The sequence below is a fragment of the Carettochelys insculpta genome, chromosome 2 (genome assembly GCF_033958435.1).
Source record: "Carettochelys insculpta isolate YL-2023 chromosome 2, ASM3395843v1, whole genome shotgun sequence".
Classification (NCBI taxonomy): domain Eukaryota; kingdom Metazoa; phylum Chordata; order Testudines; family Carettochelyidae; genus Carettochelys; species Carettochelys insculpta.
In genome coordinates, this window is record NC_134138.1 from 230,119,825 (window position 1) to 230,139,051 (window position 19,227).

At 40.1% G+C, this 19,227-nt stretch overlaps 1 protein-coding gene across 3 annotated transcripts in view; it reads right to left on the reverse strand.

The window, feature by feature from the left end:
• MIOS (meiosis regulator for oocyte development) overlaps positions 1-19,227 on the reverse strand; it is a 29,825-nt gene that overhangs the window by 4,187 nt on the left and 6,411 nt on the right. The window contains exons 4-11 of one of the 3 annotated variants that reach the window (XM_074984696.1): positions 17,801-18,058; positions 16,686-16,855; positions 13,657-13,722; positions 10,733-10,891; positions 9,058-9,210; positions 7,514-7,718; positions 5,836-5,965; positions 4,503-4,740 (exon numbers count right to left, since the gene is read on the reverse strand). In XM_074984696.1, the coding sequence (XP_074840797.1) occupies positions 4,644-4,740; positions 5,836-5,965; positions 7,514-7,718; positions 9,058-9,210; positions 10,733-10,891; positions 13,657-13,722; positions 16,686-16,855; positions 17,801-18,058 (1,238 nt within the window). In that variant the 3' untranslated portion in view covers positions 4,503-4,643. The other 2 variants (XM_074984697.1, XM_074984698.1) reach the window with 2 other exon arrangements.

A 19,227-nucleotide genomic window follows, 5' to 3' on the forward strand; every position in this document is an offset into this window, starting at 1 on the left:
CAAAAAATTTCAAAATGGCTATGCTAATGGCCACATTGAATACTAAGGAGACAAATGAACATTCTGCACCTCATTAGCATGCTGCCAGTCGCAGTACTTCAAAATTGCTCTTTTGCTCGCCTGTGGCTCTTCTACACAGGGGTCCTTTTTGAAAGGACCCCCCCAACTTCGAAATCTGCTTATTCCTATAGCAGCATGCTAATGAGGTGCTAAATAGTCATTTCAGTGCCTCATTAGTATTCTTCAATTTGGCCATTAGCATGGCCATTTTGAAGTTTTTCATAGGTGTAGACATGGACCTACTATTTCAGAACAGCTGTAAGCCTATATTGTAAGGGCAGTGCTGTTCTCTGATCAGGACATGTCATTCCTCTTTTTACTCCTACTTTGCATCCTACAGAAAATAGGACAGGGCACTAGACAATTTTGATTCCCAAATCTTCTAATATTGCCTCTTCTGATCAACGTGCAGTCTTCTCCTGATCTCTTTATCCAGGAGAAGAGACAGTGCAAACATCCCAATACTGAATCACTTCATCTCATGGCTTAGTTTTCAATGGGAGTTGACCCAAAAAACCATACCAGCCATCCTTAACAGCAAAAAAAAAAAAAAAAAGGCCGCTAAGAAATGCTGTTTAACCCAGTGGGAAGTGTTTTCCACCTAGGCACAACAAACATCTTCTGAGTCAGCAGAAATTTCCCTATCTTTTTCTTCAGAATGACAGAGCTTTCAGTTCTATTTGACTCCACCTGGCAACAACCCGTGCTGCAATCCACTATCAGATGATTACTTGATTTTCACTTGCTCATTGACTAACAGATTCTTAAAACATCTAATCAGAACCTTCCTGCCCCTCACTGCATGTACATCTTGTGCTATGACCACTCATGAAGCCCTCCTTCAAGCCACATGTTCCTTTTATCAGTAAGTGATACAAGTTGAATTCCTGGGGGCTCTCACCTCAACCTCAAAGGTATATTAGCTCTAAGCCCTAATAGTAGATCTATTCTGCACTATATTCCATAAGGACAAAGTCTCATTACAACTGCATTTGAAATTTCACCCCCAGGTACTTTCAGAGTTCCACCTGAGCCAGTGCACTTACCTGTGTTCTTTTTAATGAAACCATATTCATCTTAGCAAAGGAGACTTGGTTCTCACATTTCCCTCCCCATCAGCATCTCTACTGACTCAGACTTTCCCATGCCTTCACACTGCTTTTGAGAAGCAGGGAAAGAAGTTTGTGTACTGCAGTTTAAATGAATTACTTAGAGGTCTGTGTTAATATGCCTGTCAAACAACATTTCCTGGAGTTTTTTTTGTCTACTTTATTACAGAGGTATTTGCTGACAGGTGTTCTGTAAAGGTTTATACCGTAAAATAGGCTTGCATAGGAAGTGCTGTGTGCTAATTTATAAATTGTTGATACTCACTATCAGTTTGTGGAAGGAAAAAAAAAAAAGCAAGCAGATATCTTTGAACAGTCTCTCTGTGCTTGGAAATACAGTGAAGGAAAGGGGACTGTTAGTTCTCCACCTAGAAAGAACATGTCTGGAGACTGGATGCTGAGTGGGTACCATTGCTGAATCCTGCAAAAATACAGCTGCAGTTACCACTCAGCAGAAAATGACAGAAACCACAGAGGCTATAAGGTAAGAGGAGCAGGGCTTTTTTTTAAATTTACTGCTATTGTTTCCAAAATCATATCAGAAATACAATATCTGCTTCCAAGCCACTGAAGGTGTCTGCCAGCAAAACATTTATACATTCACCCAATTAATTGTGTACATGGCTGTGGGAGAGAGGAGGCCGTGCCAGAGTAAACTGTACTCTGACTAGCTCTTAAATCTATAATTAGCACTGAGGCTGTTCTGAAGTACGTCAGGGATAGGAATGGCTACCTAGATTTGGCATTAGTTTCTTTGCAACTCCCCTCCCCAGCTCCTGTATTTAGGTGTAGGGAGGGGGAGGACTGAGGCAAAGATTTTTCCCTCCTTTTTTGAACACCACTGTTGTCAGACTTTACAAAAATTGCAAATCAAGGGTGGAAGGAGAACTACAGCCCATGCACCAAGACACTGCTTGCTCTTCTTTCCTGTCCTCTTGCTATCAGGGAGCAAGAGAAAAGTACACAGCTTGCACCACTTACTCCTCTGCCCCCTCCCCTCACCAGCCAGGAGTGGAAAGTGCACACACAAGCTGTGTTCTTTTCCACTTGCTCTCAGACAGTGAGGGGGACATGGAAGAAAAGCAAGCAGCACACTGGTTTTCACAGCTGCAGTTTATCTCACACCTGCCCTCCAGAAATGGTGCCCTTGATTGCAGTTCCATAGAATGTTATATAAATATTCAATTTGGTATCAATTGGATGTGACTCAAGTAAACAAACCTAAATAATCCAAAAACAGATTGAAAGCACATTAACAGAGATGGCACGTACATATATTCTTCACTGTACTACGTTCATAGGCTGCAGTGTCAGTAAAGAGGAATGATGATAAAGGCCACAAAGATGCAATTCGGATTAAAATAGCAGATCAGACAAACTACAACTTTATTTTAAAAAATCAGCACAGGAAAACCAGCAAGAATTAACAAGATTAAAATAATGAAGACATTCACTTCAGTACAGCATCAGAAGCGTAGTGTGTGAAAATAAATGTATCTGTCTGACAGCTTGAGCACTGATTATGTGCTTATTCTGTATTGGAGTATATAAACATTCTTAATTCATGAAGTGTTTTAAAGCATGAAGAGAACCATAAAATTTCATGGAAATTATAGGATTTGACAACTCCAAATGAATATTTTACAGGAGGGAAATTTGACATTATATAGTCATGCTGTTGTACATATGAACCAGTACTCTAGCTATGGTGGATTCAAAATAAAATTCTTGACATTCTAAAATCTAGATTCCTGAGAAACTGAAACCTAAATATTACATTTCCCACACTATATAACACTACCACCTTTTGCAGTAAGTTCAGATTTATATTTATTATTGGAGTATATTTCAGATTGGCAGAAACTTCTGACAACATCAAAACAAAACTGGGTAGGTACACACAAATATTTTGTGCTACTAAGAAAGAAACTTTCAGCTTTCCAAATAAGCCTTTGTGTAAATAATCAAGTACCTGTTACAATTCAGTTTAAAAATCAAACTACCAATTAGGTAACAATTTTAGGGTTGGATAAATATATTAAAACATTAATAGGTTTAATCAAAAACAAATGAAAACAAGGTCTCTGGTGATGCATCATGCACATGATAATTTATAGGGGTCTTGGCTTTCTAACCCTTTTGCCAATACAGTAGCATACTGGTAGCCAGCTATGTCCTGCAGTATGTTCTGATTTTCAAAGGCCAATTTTTCACAGTACTGGCAATAAAATACCATTTTATTGCTAGTGCTTCATCTTCTGACAGTTGGGTTTTTAGAGTGACAATACACGAATGATAAGAATTAACTTTTACTCACCAGTGCAAACACCCCACATAAATTGTTATTGTCACATATGGAATAGAAGGAAAAATTTTAAAGGTGTGGATTTTGTTGCTTATAAAAAAGACCAAGGACACAAATACTCATTAAAACCAAGTATAGTGTGGCCAGATGAAACAACAGCCTACCCCTGGATTTTATTGCTGTCTGACAAATGGTTTTGAAACTGCTCATGGACAGAAGCTTTAAACTGTGCAGTTTTACAAGAGGGTCACTCAATATCCACCAGTAATCTGAACTGCTCCATTTCATATTTCAATGCAGTTTACAAAAATAAAACTCTAATTTACTAAATGTTGAATATGCCAATCTGTTATCAGAAATGTTGGTTCTGTAATCATATTTGAATTAAATCTAATTAACTTATCAAAACTGGGGGGTTGTAATGTTTTGGATGCACAGAATCCTTCATAAAAATCAGGATTTGTATTCTGGTTTAAAATTGATATTCCAGATTTTATTTAAACTGGTTTCTTGTTAGGAAAAAAATGAATTAAAGATTTCATATTCAAACAGCAAGGTATGAACAGGCAAAACTTGGATTGAAATGGTCTTTGTATTATAATGTGAATACAGAAAAAAATTACATGGATATAGCTTTTCTCTCAAGAAAAATCCATAGGGGGAAATATAAGTTTTTATAGCTGGACTTTTGAAAGCAATTTCAAAGAAAAATATCCTCTGTATATAATCAGTAATGATGAATAAACAAAAAACACAGCACAACTCAGGGATTTTCTCAGTAACAGTCTTCAGTCGCCTATTTTGAAAGGCCAGAAACTCATAGTAAACAGTGTATGTGTAACACTGGCTCATTCTGAATGGCAGATTCAACATTTTTCAGTGTTAATCTGAAAATCTTCTTGAAGGGTGCTTTGAACTTCAGCAAGCCTGTGGAAATACTTCTAAAAGGGTCTGCTTCAATACACTTGATGGGAGTCCACACGGCACACTTAAAGGCTCATTCCAGCAGTACTTGGCTCTGTAAAGCACATCTAAACTGTTCATACACCAAATTGATGATTGAATAGGATGATTTATTTTTCCACTGAGTGAGTCGTAAGTTATTTGTTCTGAGGTAAGCATTTTCCCTAGGAAGAATATCTATTAGCCCCACATTTTGAAGCTCTGTTTTACGGCTGAACAGTCTCTGCTGGGATGAGATTACCTGTTGTATCCAGCTGCATACATTTACATGAACATGCAGACACTGGACATTCAGTATGGTCCCTGGATGAGAAAAGGAAACAGGATTATAAAACTGTAAAGGAACAGCTTTGTAATCTCAGTCCTGTATTTCCCAAAATGTAAATCTGTGAAGCAGCAAGTTATGTCAAAGAGAAATCAAATAGCTGAACATAATTTGGAAATAGTAATAAAGCATACAGGATACATGGGCAATAAGTTATCTGAAAGCAGAAGACCATCTCTCTGTAATTGTATGAAAACATAGGTAGAAAGGACAAAGAAGCTCCAAAAGTAATGTTCACATTGCCAATGATGCAGGTAAAATATTAGATTGTCTACCCATCCTGCCTGCATCATTTTCAAAGCCCTCTCATATTTAGAACAACATTCAAAATTTAAATTCAAGACAGGAGTTCAATACAGTGTTGCAAATTGGGCTGAAAACATTCCCAGCTGTAGGTGGCGTAGCATGACAAAGCCTTTTGACCGGCTAGGAAGTTCCGCATTTTGTCAAAATGCTTCCTTAGGCTGCCAGCTTACCTTTCAGTTGGAACACCCCTACCAATAGCTGTCCCCCACAGGAATTCCCAATGTCTTTGATCCCTGTGTCAGAATAGATCTCCCCCCCATCTTTCTAAAGAGAGCCATGAAGCAGTACCAATATGCAAACACTGCCATGGAAAAGGGCAAGGTCATCCTTATGGCTGTTTCTAGGGAAGGCATAGTTTTCAGCACAATGAAAGAGGGATTAACTGGGTGATGGGACATTACTGGTTATATAGTGCTTTGTAATCACACACACCTTTCTTGAATCCCAAGCAAATGCTCATATCATCCATTGAGGACGTGAGCAGAAATTCGAGCCTGCTGAAATATATACTCCATGCAAAAACTAGCATTAATGCAATACTGACTTGGAAATCAAGGATTCAAAAACTCCAGAGGATGCAGAGTTAAAGCTTAAATCTCAGCCTTGAGCTTGGTTCACTTGTCCATATGCCTTAAATTATATTTTTATGTAATACATTAGACAAGTATAGCTAATATAACACCCACTTCACCACCAATGAAGTATGTCTCATATGGCACATTATACATAATTTATCTGAGAGGATAAACTTTTAATTGTCAGTTTACCTGAACCAGCTGAGCATGTGTCCAGCATGACCACCATGCCTGCAGTTGTGGCACCATGTAAACCAGTTATTAAACTGGGCTAACTTCTTGTCCTTGCTAAGATCCACCTTTTCATCTGATTTTGATACTCCTGTGGATAGGTAAGAAATTTCAGACAATATCTGTGCCTTATTAGAGAACTTAAATTAAAATTAGAAGCTTTAACGCTATATGGAATTCACAGAGGAGACCAGAGTTTTTCAAAATGTGGATCCTGACCCACAAGACAGTTGCAGGGGTATTATTAAATCATTTTTGGGGAGGGAGAGGTCACACTATTGCCACCCTTATGCACTGACTTCAGAGCCAGTGACCAGCAAGTGATGTCTGCTGACAGGTTCTGCTCTGCATGCAACAGCAACACAAAAATAAGGCTAGCAATACCATACCAGGCTATCCTTACATGTGTGCTGGTGGTGGTGGCGGCGGCTCTGACTTCAGAGCTAGGCTCCCTGCCAGCACCTGCTAGTCTCCAACTACCCAGTTCTGAAGGCAGCAGCAGCACCACCACCAGTGCAGACCTAAGGGTAGCAGTACCAAACACTCCTAACCCCAATAACCTTGTGACACCCAACAACTCTTTTGGGTCAGGGCCTATACAATCAACACTGTGAAATTTCAGATTTAAATAGCTGAAATCATGGAATTTACAATTTTTAAAATTCTGACTGTGAAAATGACCAAAAGGGACCCTACATTTTCTTGGGTCCCACTTATATTAATAAGCTACTGTTTTAGCTCTTACAGTAATTTAACAGCTTCATTTCACACTCTTTTTCAGTACTGCTACATTTTCTGATTTTTTCCTACTTCATTAAAGGTTTCTTTTCTGCTTTGTAAGAGCAGAACTCCAGAATGTCATAGTAACATATCAATAAGCTAGAAATTAAAATAACTGCTATAAAGCAGTCATAAGATGGACTGGTGAAACAGTTGGGAAAGATGTGTGTAATACTATGCTCCATGGTTGTAGTATAATACTGACCCTAAAGCACAATTAGTGAGAAGAAGCTTCAACGCAACTTGTATAGCATTTAACCAGCAAGACTGAAGATATTACACTTATGAAATAAACCTCATGACAGAGACTGGCCCTTTATGGAGAGTCAGGACCCAGTCTACCCAGAACAAACTTCTTTAAAGGTCAAGCCCATCTGTAAGCAATTAACTGCCATGGGGGTGTGACTGGTGAGTAACTAATGAGAACCTGGACCTAACACAAGAGACTACCAGAGCTGTTTCTGAAAGGTGTTTCTGGAGAGAGGAACTCCCCAACTCCAGCAGGAGACCTGCTTGCCTGAAAACTTCTTGAAGGGGACAAGTGAAAGGACGGAGTAAAAGGGTGAGAGAGTAACCTCCACGTTCGCTGAGGGAGTTGGTACCTTACAGGCAAAAACCGAAGAGCTAATTTCACACACTGTCAGACATCAAATAATTGTAGTTTGGGATCTCAATCACTTAACTGGCTGGGGTTTGAACCATTGATTATTGCACTCAAATACAGATGTACAGAATTTCAAAGTAATTCAGACTGGAAAGATATAAATGCAATGGAATGAAATTAAAAAGGTATAGTTAACCAGGCACCTTTAAATAATCGCTGCTTCTTAAAAAGGAGTTTCTTAAAATTGTGTCATACCAGGGCAGCTGGAAACCGGAGTCCCCATATTTATCAGGCAAAGTGCACAGCGAGGAAGGGGTTTGCGACAACCAGGACAGCTTGTAACCTTTGACTTGGTCGGTGAGCCACTAACTCCATATTGACTAAAACCTCGGCCCTGATGAGGTACAGCTGAACAGCTGTAAGAGATTGATTTTCCACAGAAATTGCAACTCACAAATACCTATGAAAACACAGAGCAAGAGCCAAAAAGAACAGGAATGAGATAATTTGAAATATAGTACATCCAATAAAATTAATAAACATAACTGAAATGAGGTGATTTTTTCCCCTGATTTGCTTATGATAAAAGGCTAAAATTTCATCCAGAACCAGCTGGCGAATAAAAAGTTTGTCAAATTTTTAACTCAGTTACAGAAATTTGAGTTTGTCAGAACATACATTGAAGAAACAACCGACCATCTAAGGATCCCAGCAGAAGAGGAATGTAGACACAAAGTTTGAGAATCTTGAGAGATAGAAAGCTGTAAGATTCCACAGGACACTGATTCCTGTGTCTTTAGATATATCTTACACACCAAAAAGAAATCCAGGGCATTTTTTCAACAATATTTGTCACCATTTCAGTATTTTCTTTACTGAATGTGACCAAACACGGAGCTCAATGGCCAGCTGCAGTTTCAAGTGATTCCTTATAGCAGAGGCTGAAGCAATCTGCTTTTCCTGCAGAAAGTGAGGGAAATCAAAGTTGTTGAAAGACATGTTTCTCTTCTAATTGATAAAATGTTAAAACACCAGTCATCCCTTACAAAAACTGGAGGTGAGGGGATTAACAAACTCTGTTTTCTTCAAATAAGTGCTCTGTTTTATTCTATCACGTTACCAATTTGTCTCACTGCCCTCAGCACCAATGGCACCTTGTCTGCTCGAGGTATGTTAAACAGCTTCTTCAGCAACTTTGTCAGTATGGCCTTAAACCAAGTGTTCCTTTGTGCAGGTGGAAGCTGAGATGTGACTAATGAGGACTATGAGTACACGCCTCATTTCTCCGGGCATGTGTGACAGACTAACAATGTCCTGAAGAAATCTTATGGCATAAAGATAATTCAATAAACTAAACGTTGTGAATATCTAAATATCTGCGCGGTACATTATATTAAACAATTATGCATCTGTTATTGTGGCACTGTATACCTTTTCTCCTAGAGAGGTGACTGCTAATGCATTTCTTTCATTGTCAATCATTTGAAACTGTCTCCTGATGGGGGAACATAGTAGTTCACACTGGACTTTCCAGGGACTAACAGAAAAAGGATTTTTAGATAAACATCCTACTTAAAATAATTCAGAGCCTTCTTCCACACAACATGGGGAAGATTCCTAGGTGCAAAGAGGACTCCAATCCTCTTTAGGAATGGCTGGAAGGACTAGGCTCACTGAGGCTACATAACGTTGTGCTAGTTCTGCGCAGAGATTAGTTTGAACAGGTGAAAGGAAACCACATTGATGAGGCACTGAAAATCAACTTTTTACATTATTAAATGCTCACTAAAAAAACCAACCTGTGCTAGAGGTTTTGAACTGGGATCCAGCTTACTCCTGTGGATGTCAAATTCTGCTCGTTTATGCCAGAACCTCCATGCATCCAACAAATTCCTGTAGTTTTCAATCCAATATTGAACTCTCTCATCCTTAAGAATGTCAGATGGAGAACCCTAAAACATGAAATAAACCACTAAATATGCACAAGTCACTTATTACTTCCAAGGGTTTTACATTCATCATGCAGTAAAAGATATCTGAAGAAATACAAATGATTAAGGAAAATACTCAAGGTTATCAAATAAAAAAATTTCAGCCAACATGAGCTGTAATGTAATACTACCCTTGTCTGTCTGTTTGGCAAACCATGACTAATTGTACCACGCTTTGTTGCAGCTTCATATATATACTGCCCAAATATTCAACAGAATATTTTAAGTCAGTTTGTTTACTAGTAACCACAATGGTTTTTAAGGTTTTTTACATTTACACACTCCACTTGCAGAGGCACAGCACTCCACATAAAATCTCCACTCAGAAAAGCTTACAACTTAAGCAAATAAGACAGGCAGGACAGTGAAGTGTAACATCAAACCAGGGGAGGAGTATGCAAAACAGCTGTGGTTTCATGGTACACGATGGCCTAGTGAGATAATTTTTAGTAGTGTTTTCATTACAGATGTTGTACAAGAGAATGGGGACAAGGCTGAGTTGAGGAGATATCTGAAGAAGAGAGGGAGCTAACATGTTTGCAGGACCAGGACGGACACTCAAAATGTAGAGCACAGAACAACAGAAGAAGTTGTATAAGGCCTTGACAAAATACAGTCATTCATATCTGTTTGCGCCAAGCTTGAAAATGATACCTGATACTTCCCCCAAGTTTAAGTCTTCTTGTCAGGTTAAACACACTTGCACTATGATACTCCTTAACAATCCACAACCACAGGGCTTTAAAAGTAGACCATAAACCATAAGCTGACAGTCCAAAAATAGGTATGACTGTCAATGGTGGTGGTGGCAGTGGCGTAACTGTGCCAGCACAATCCAGAAGCAATGACAAAGTAAGACTCCCAGTAACGAAGGAAAGAAGTGGGACATTTACCACAGCACCACCCCTGGATTCTGTTGGGGAACTTAATCAGTATCAAACTGGGTCTAGGTGTAGCCAGGTGAGTTAATAAGAGAAAGGATTTATTCCAAGACTCTCCCCAGAAAAAGCAATGAGGGCCTCCTGCTTCTCATATGCCAAATTAAACACAGAATGTAAACTACACAGGCCATATATGGTGGGTTATTTAATTTTTGTGTGTGCTAAAAAATACTTTTCACTTCACTGTATAAGGCTACGCTTACACTATGCCCTTACCTCGGAATAGGATAAGCAATTTATGCAAACTGCATATCCTACTTTGAATTAATTTCAGAATAGGCCCTATCTAGACAACGCCAAATGTGGAAATACTGCGCTATTTTGAGGCATCCCTTACTCCTCCTGCAATGAGGTGTACAGAGATGCTGAAACAGCAAGTCTGGTATTTTGAAAAATATTTTAAAATACTGGGCGTTTTTCATAGACACAGAGTAGCTACCAAGGTATCCTGAAATAGCTCTGCAGTGTAAACATAACCTAAAAGCTTAATATGGTAGAGTAATAGCGTATCCTGAAATTACTTCAGAGAGAGAAATACTAACCTGTAGCATACAATAGCTTGCTGTCTGGACATCCCCAGTTCTATCAACGTAACTTTCCATTAAGTCCACTCCATCTTTTGTCAGTCCTGTCAGCAGAATTCCTTCCAAGTTTCCAGCATCTTTCAGTTCATTAGTCAGCTTTTCAGTGAATCTATTCAACTACAAAAATGAAGGATTTCCACCTTCATTTTCTGCTCATACTGTTTCCATGTGATCATTTTAGCACATACCTATATTTTGAATAATTTCCCCCTTAAGAGAGATTACTTCAAGGAAGTATCTGCTGGAATTGTGCAGAAAAATCAGTGTAAAACAGAAATAGCCATATCAATGCATCACAGTCAAAGTCCTGCCCAACCTACTCAAGTTTTCTCAAATAGTGGGAACACAAAATACGAGCCATTATTCTAGCAATTTAAAAATCCCTCACCTACTAACTACCAATTTGATTTCTCTTAACATAATCAGGAATAAGTGTTTATAGCTCTCCCAGTACAAAACATGCTCTGAAATCAAATCTGTAGTGATTAACACACACACACTCTTTGAAAACAAAAAGTAGCACTTTAAAGACTAGCAAAATAGTTTATTAGGTGAGCTTTCGTGGGACAGACCTACTTCTTCAGACCATAGCCAGACCAGAACAGACTCAATATTTAAGACACAGAGAACCAAAAACAGTAAGCAAGGAGGACAAAGATTATCAAGGTGAGCAAATCAGAGAGTGGAGGGGTGGGGGGGAAGATCAAGAATTCGATTGAGCCAAGTATGCAGATGAGCCCCTATAGCGACTCAAAGTTCCCATCACGATTTAAACCATGTGTTAATGTGCCGAATTTAAATATAGAAGTCAGCTCGTCCACTTCTCTCTCTAAAACGGTGCGATAATGTCTCTTCAGTAACACACATACCTTGAGGTCATTGACAGAATGCCCCGTTCCATTAAAATGTTGACAAACTGGTTTGTGGATCTGGAGTGTTTTGATGTCTGTTTTGTGCCCGTTGACCCTTTGTCTAAGGGAGTTAGAAGTCTGTCCAATATACAAAGCATCTGGGCATTGTTGGCACATGATGGCATATATGATGTTAGTAGAGGATTTGCTCTGATCCAACTGACAGAGACCAAAAAACTACATGAACTTTACCAAATATTCATAAACCTGAATTACCCACCAGGAGAAGTAAAAAAACAAACCTACAGGGCCAGACACATACCCAGAGACCAGCTACTCCAAGATCGGCCCAAAAAAGCCAAGAACAGAACACCACTGGTCATCACCTACAGCCCCCAACTCAGACCACTGCAACGAATTATTAAAGACCTACAACCTATTCTTAATCAGGATGCTACACTCCAGAAGGCCCTGGGTGACATGCCTGTTCTCTCCTACAGACAACCTCCCAACCTCATGAGGATTCTTACTAACAGCCACAGCCTATACCCCAGGAACACCAGTCCTGGAACCTTTCCCTGCAACAAAGCCCGCTGCCAGCTTTGTCCACATATCTTCTCTGGAAATACCATCACTGGACCTAACCAGGTTACTCACAGAATCAGGGACACTTTCTCATGCTCCTCTACTAACATCATATATGCCATCATGTGCCAACAATGCCCAGATGCTTTGTATATTGGACAGACTTCTAACTCCCTTAGACAAAGGGTCAACGGGCACAAAACAGACATCAAAACACTCCAGATCCACAAACCAGTTAGTCAACATTTTAATGGAACGGGGCATTCTGTCCATGACCTCAAGGTATGTGTGTTACTGAAGAGACATTATCGCACCGTTTTAGAGAGAGAAGTGGACGGGCTGACTTTTATATTCAAATTCGGCACATTAACACATGGTTTAAATCATGATGGGAACTTTCTGAGTCACTATAGGGGCTCGTCTGCATACTTGGCTCAATCTAATTCTTGATCTTCCCCCCCACCCCTCCACTCTCTGATTTGCTCACCTTGATAATCTTTTTCTGATTTGTCCTCCTTGCTTACTGTTTTTGGTTCTCTGTGTCTTAAATATTGAGTCTGTTCTGGTCTGGCTATGGTCTGAAGAAGTGGGTCTGTCCCATGAAAGCTCACCTAATAAACTATTTTGCTAGTCTTTAAAGTGCTACTTGACTGCTTTTTGTTTTGATAGTGTATAGTCTAGCACAGCTTACTCTCTGTTACTCTCTTTGAAAGCATTTCTTCCCAGTTAGACAATTGAAGGAGTAAAGAAAGATTTTGGGTGGCTTAAACAGGTTAGTTTAGTATAGATATGTAAAAGTGTTTAACCAGCATTTCCCTTGAAAACAGACTGAACAAATTAATGTGCTTAAGTAACATCGCCAATTAAAAAAATGCTTAATTTTTGTTTGCTAACCTGACCATGTGTATTTGAGCCAGACAAAGGAGAAGACAGGGCAACCAAGAGAGAGATTATGGAAACCTCCGCTATACATTTGGGCTCTGATCCACCCAATGGCACCATGCAAGCAGAACTCTGTCAGCATGGAGCTCCACTGATGTAAAAGGGCAATCACCTATGCAGAATCAATTTTGGAATCAGAAGCCCTAATAAGATGTTATAACATCTACTGGAAAATAGCATATAATAATATTTCAGAATCATGCTGTCTAACATTTCCTCATCCCCAAATATTTGTAATAGGATGCACCTACTGTTAATACCATGCAACTATTAACATGGTAACATGTTGTTAAAAATTGGCTAATTATCACAACTGGAAATCAGACAAGATATACTCTGATTTTTAAATAATACAACAATTAATTTATTCAGTTTTATTTTGAGGAAACTTACACATTTTATCATTACTTCCATTATTCACAATTTCAAATTTTTCTATAAAAAGTTCCGACTAAAAATGCAGACTAGCATCAGTTTATGATAATATGTAAAACACACTCTTACCTGTGCATCACTGAGAAATTTGCAAGCAAATGCCACTCTGTCTCGTACTGCTACCTTAGTCTCATACTGTGAGAAGAGAGATAGATATACATGCCAATATCAGACAAATTTCCAAATCATCCATTGCTTCTATAGCAGAACTAATATTACGAATTTCATTATGCTTAGTCACAAAACAACTTCCAAGACAATCTGCCACATTGCCAAGAGAAAGGGATTCAAACTGCACTTCAACCTATGGAAAGCTGGCAAATCAGCGCTGGTTCATAACGCCTCCAGCATCTAAAGGCGAGAATACATCCAAGCAGCAGAATATATGCAAGGTTAAAAAAAAAACAAGGCTGGAAAGTGTGCAATGAGAGAACAAAACGCAAGGCAATGATGAACTGCAGACGGAAAAGGAGACAGAGATATGAAACACCTTTCCTCAGAAAAAAATTGTATTAAAGACCTTAACATAAACTTGATACTTCTGTTATTTATTACAGTAAACCCTCAACTCACCAGACCCCAATTTAGCAGACTTTGGAAATAATAGACTGTCTGCAAGTCCACCATCAAAGAAAGTAAACGCCAGTGACTCACCAGCGCTGCAAGAGCTGTTGCTAGAGCTACTGCTGCAGCTGCCAGAGTTGCTGAAGGAGCCACCATGGCTGGAGCCACCACCGCCCAAGCCACAGCACCTGGAGTCACCACCACTGAAGCCACCAACGCATCTGGAGGAGCCACTACAGCTGAGGCTGCTGCTGTCAAAGCCATCAGAGCAGCTGGAGGAGCTGCCATGCGCTCCTCCCATCAGGGGTGGGGTGTTTACACGAGAGCCACCTGCCCGCATCCAGTCCCAGCCCAGGTGGGAAAAGCATGTGGCGGCAGCAGTGCCAGCCATGGCAGGTCCTCCAAGCTGCTCCAGCAGCTTCAGCGGTGGTGTCAGCTGTGGTGGCTCTTCCAGCTGCCCCAGTGGCTTCACCGGTGGCGGCAGCAGCTCCAGCCACTCTGGTGGCTCCAGCAGAAGGTGCTCCAGGCGGCTCTGCTGAGTTGCCAGCATTTATGGGGGTCGGGGGGCAGGGGCTGGGGAAGCCTGGCTGGGGTGGGGAGAGTAAACCCTTTAGATTAACGGATGCCTCGCCCCCATTAGTCCATTAAATCATGGGTTTACTGTACTGATACCACAGCAGTAGAAGAGGCCTCAAATGAAGCCAGTGGCCATTGTGCTGGGCACTGGACAACTGGGTAAGACACTCCATGCCCCAAAGAGCTTACAGTTTAAACAGGATAACTGAATATTTGAACCCATAAGCCACCAGCTATTTTATAGCTCCTCTAATCGTTCATCCATTCAGACCAAAAGCCCAAAGTTAAAGTTCTACAGATTAACCTATAAATATTTGATGGAAAACCAAACACTTCAGCATAGTTCGTCTCCTACATTGGTTCCAAGAAACAAATGTGAAGTTAGCACATATTGCTCAACACAGAAATGGCTTCCACAGTCACCATAAGGTAAAACTGTAAATACAAAAAACACCCCACAGAATGAAGCTTTTTAACACATTTAACAATCAAGTATATTGCATTCTGCTTTTTCTTCTGTTTGTAGGACTTGACAGCTGTGAAATCACTCTCACTGATCCTCATTCTAATAACTATACTCAGACAACTCCTAACAATCCTGCCACTCTCACGTCATTACCTTCTTATGACAGAGATTTTTGGGACAGCAAAGAGTATTTAACAGCGTACCTTTCATTAGAAATCTCAAACTTCTCTTTTTTTTTTAAATTTTCAAAAAAAAAGTTTTATGTTACTGTATATCTATTATCCTTCCCTTTATCTTGTTGGCCCTGTTTTAATTTTTTTTTTTTGGCCACTCTTATTAGGCCCTTCTGGTGAGTTAATTTTTACTCTATGTACAGTAAACCCCTGACTTACGCATAGGTTGCATTCCTGGGCAATCATGTGTAAATTGAATTTCATGCAAGTTGCGGGAGCTGGGAACCAGGCACTAGCCTGGCTCCTGGGAAACTGAACAGTGTAGCTGTTCTGGTCGGTCTCCTGGCTCCCACCAGTGGAGAGGAGTGGGAAGGGGAGAGAAGCCAGGATCCAGACTGATGCCTGGTTCCCGGCTCCCCGTCATTCATAATTTCGACTTTTATTAATCCAAGTAACAAGCAAACTGAAATTGTATAAATAGGGGTTTTACTGTACTGGTGATCCTCTTAAGAGTTCTGTTTGCTCTTATTTCCACACATCTTGCAGAGAGCAAACAACTGGTGGAAGGGAGAACATTGATTTCATCCTCATTTTATGTCATGATTGCTTTTCTTCACCTTGACCAGTCAGCTATGCTTTTGATGCCAGTTAACACACTGATCCTTACACTGGTCAGAACGGCTTCTGCTGAAACATACAAAGCATTGTCTTGCCCCCCCCACCCCCCGGTACTGCCCCACTGAGGAACGAAATACATCACCTCTGCAATGGTTCAGGTGTTTTGTGGCCCAGGGAAAAAAGAAATAGCAAATGGGAATTGAACCTGGGCCTCCTGCATAGGATTACCTGATACTCCCATGCCAGCTGTTTTCAGTTTTCACTTGTCTTTTTACAGCCTTGTTTATGATTTAAATATTTTAAAACATCCATTTACCTTCTCAATATGTTTTACCTCCCCTTTTACCATCCTCTCACTCACATGCTTCCCTACCTTAAGTAATTTCCTAACACTGTCCTATTGTTTGAAACAGGATAGACCAACTATATTTTAAGGGGCCATTAATACAGTTTTACACATTTACAATTAAAGAAAAAACCTCATTGTGAAACTTTTAAAACATCTTTGACATTCTACCTTCTATACATTTTTCATGACCATCATGGGATTTAAAAGAAATATTCATGAGAAAACAATGAGCATCAAGAGGAAGTAAACAGTAATTCTATAGTAATTTGAATATAATTTAAAAAAAAAATCTTGTGTAGGCATCTCTATGCATTCATTTATAAGTGGCTTAGTGTAGTAAAAGCTTGCTTACCAGAACTCCATCATATGAACCCGATTCACTTGTCAGAAAAGCAAACATAGCACACAAGTAGGGGTTATTTAGCTGTAACCTCAGAGTGCTACACATTTCTCTCCAAAGTGAGTTCTTCTCATCTGTATAGCCTGATAAGGCCATTGCTACTACATTAAGATTCAAATCACCTGATCATCAAAAAACAAGAAAATGGGATCAATATTTAGAAGCATTTGTACTATAAGAATTTGGCTACACTCTGAATGTCAGCATATGTGGACAGTTTTGGATTAGGTTAGCTTTCTTGCTCCTCGTATCACTAAACATTAAAAACTAAGGAAAAGCAAACTGTTTACATAATTTAAAACTGAAACACAGCTCTTCAAAGGAAGAAGATTAGTATTGGGTATTTGACTATATGAGACAATTTCTGTAGTTCTAGTGGGCATATTCGGGGCAGTGGATAAGTCTCTAGAAAGAACAATGGAAGAAAACTAATGATGCATTCAATGAAGAATGACAGATTAGAACTTGTTAAATAAGTAAAACTGCTTCTGCACTTGTCCCTCTTTTGGAGGGGGCATGATAATGAGGCAGTTTGAAGCAGGCTAATGAGACGCTGCCATGCATATTCAGCACCTCATTACCATAACCCTGGCCCTGCAAATTTCAAAGAGCAGACTTCGAAATGCAGACTGGCAGGGTAGATGTGGGCAGCTTTGAAATAAGCACCCCACTTCAACTAACTGGGAGTAAGGGAATGTCGAAGTGAGGTGCTTATTTCAAAGCCGCCCTCATTTACACTGCCAGTCTGCATTTTGAAGTCTGCACTTCTAAATTCCTGCATCCACTATTATGCGAATGAAGCACTGAATATGCACGTCAGCACCTCATTAGCCTGCTTCAAACTGCCTCATTACCACGCCCCCTCCAACAGGAGGGGTGAGTGTAGAAGCAGCCAAACATGAGGCCCAATCCAACCCTCACAGAATTAAGCAGGTGTTGCAAGGGGCAGGTGTTTTCACTTGCTAACATCAGTGCCCAAATGGAGTTTCCATGGCAGAGAAAACTGACCTAGTAAGATCAAGGCAAGCTATCCCAAACAAAAACATTTAGAAGGTGCACAAATATACCTTTTCCAGAAGAAGCGCCTTTATTCAGGATCTGTATTGCTCGCCGTATGTCCAAGTTGAAAAGTGCTACAGCAGCGGCTCTCTCCCAGTCTCCTTCTTGTTCCAGAGAATTCAGAAAGGGTTCTACATCTAAATCTGTTCCTTTCTTTATCCACCCACAGAGCTGCAAGGCCAATGACCTCTCCTCACTCAGATATTGAATAATATCTGCTTGCCTGTCCGACCCACTCCTGCTATGCCTCATATTCTCTGTTGTTCCTACAAAGGAACACAATTTAAATTATTTGCCAATTTGCAACATTTTAGTTCCAAGTTTCACTGAAAACAAAGTTTCTCTTACAAAACTGTCACTAAACTTTTGTTTTTTGCATTTTTATGAAATAGAATTTGTTGTAAACACAGTAAAATCTCTGTTATCCAGCATGGAGGGGGAACTGGAGGAGGGGAGTGTGTGTTAATCAAATATTCTAGTTAATTGAGAATGATGTCAGAGGGGTAGCCATGTTAGTCTGTAGCTTCACAAACATGCAGTCCTGTGGCACCTTAGAGACTAAAATGTTATTAGGTCATGAGCCTTCATGGGTAAAACCCACTTTCTCAGTTCATGACCTAATAAATTTGTTAGTCTCAAAGGTGCCACAGGACTAATGATTAACAGTTATATTTTACCAATGGAACACTGATTTTCAAAGAACTAGAATAGAATACAATCAGTAGCGTATAAAACAGTCTACAGGTACTCACCAACACACATCACAGAGCTGGAAGGGACCTCGGAAGATAGTCATCACATCCAGTCTCCTACCCTCTTGGCAGGACCAAGCACCATCCCCTTCTTTAAGTCTATTTGCCCCAGATCCCTAAATGAACCCCCAAGGATTGAACTCACAACCCTGGGTTTAGGAGGCCAATGCTCAGACCACTATACTGCTCTGCAGAATGGCTCATTTCTTGAAGCACTTAGGTGCATACAGGTAAGGTTTTCTACATAACATATTACTATGGGCAACACTAGTATGCACTTAGATTACTAAAAATGTACTGAACAATTTAATGTTTCTTTGATGATTCAGAAGACACTTCAGAATCATGCAGTGCTCAGCTGAGGGTCATCATTATCAACATCAATCATTGTAAATATGGAAAGTGTAGGCACTGTTCCAATAAGTTCTCATGTCCATGTGCAGAGAGGCTTTCCTTACCTGCACCTAGATGGAGGTGATGTATTACATAATAAAAATCATTCTGCACACAGTGTGGCAGGGATGGTGCCAAGGGGGTTGAGGTGGGGTGGGGGAAAAGATGATTTTGGAGTGAGGGCTGTCCAAAGGAAAGAGGACTACCCCCCGTCAACAGCAGCTTGGGACCAGGTAAGTGGCACCGCTCCATGGTCATTGCAGACACATTGGGCACAGCTGGGGCAGGTC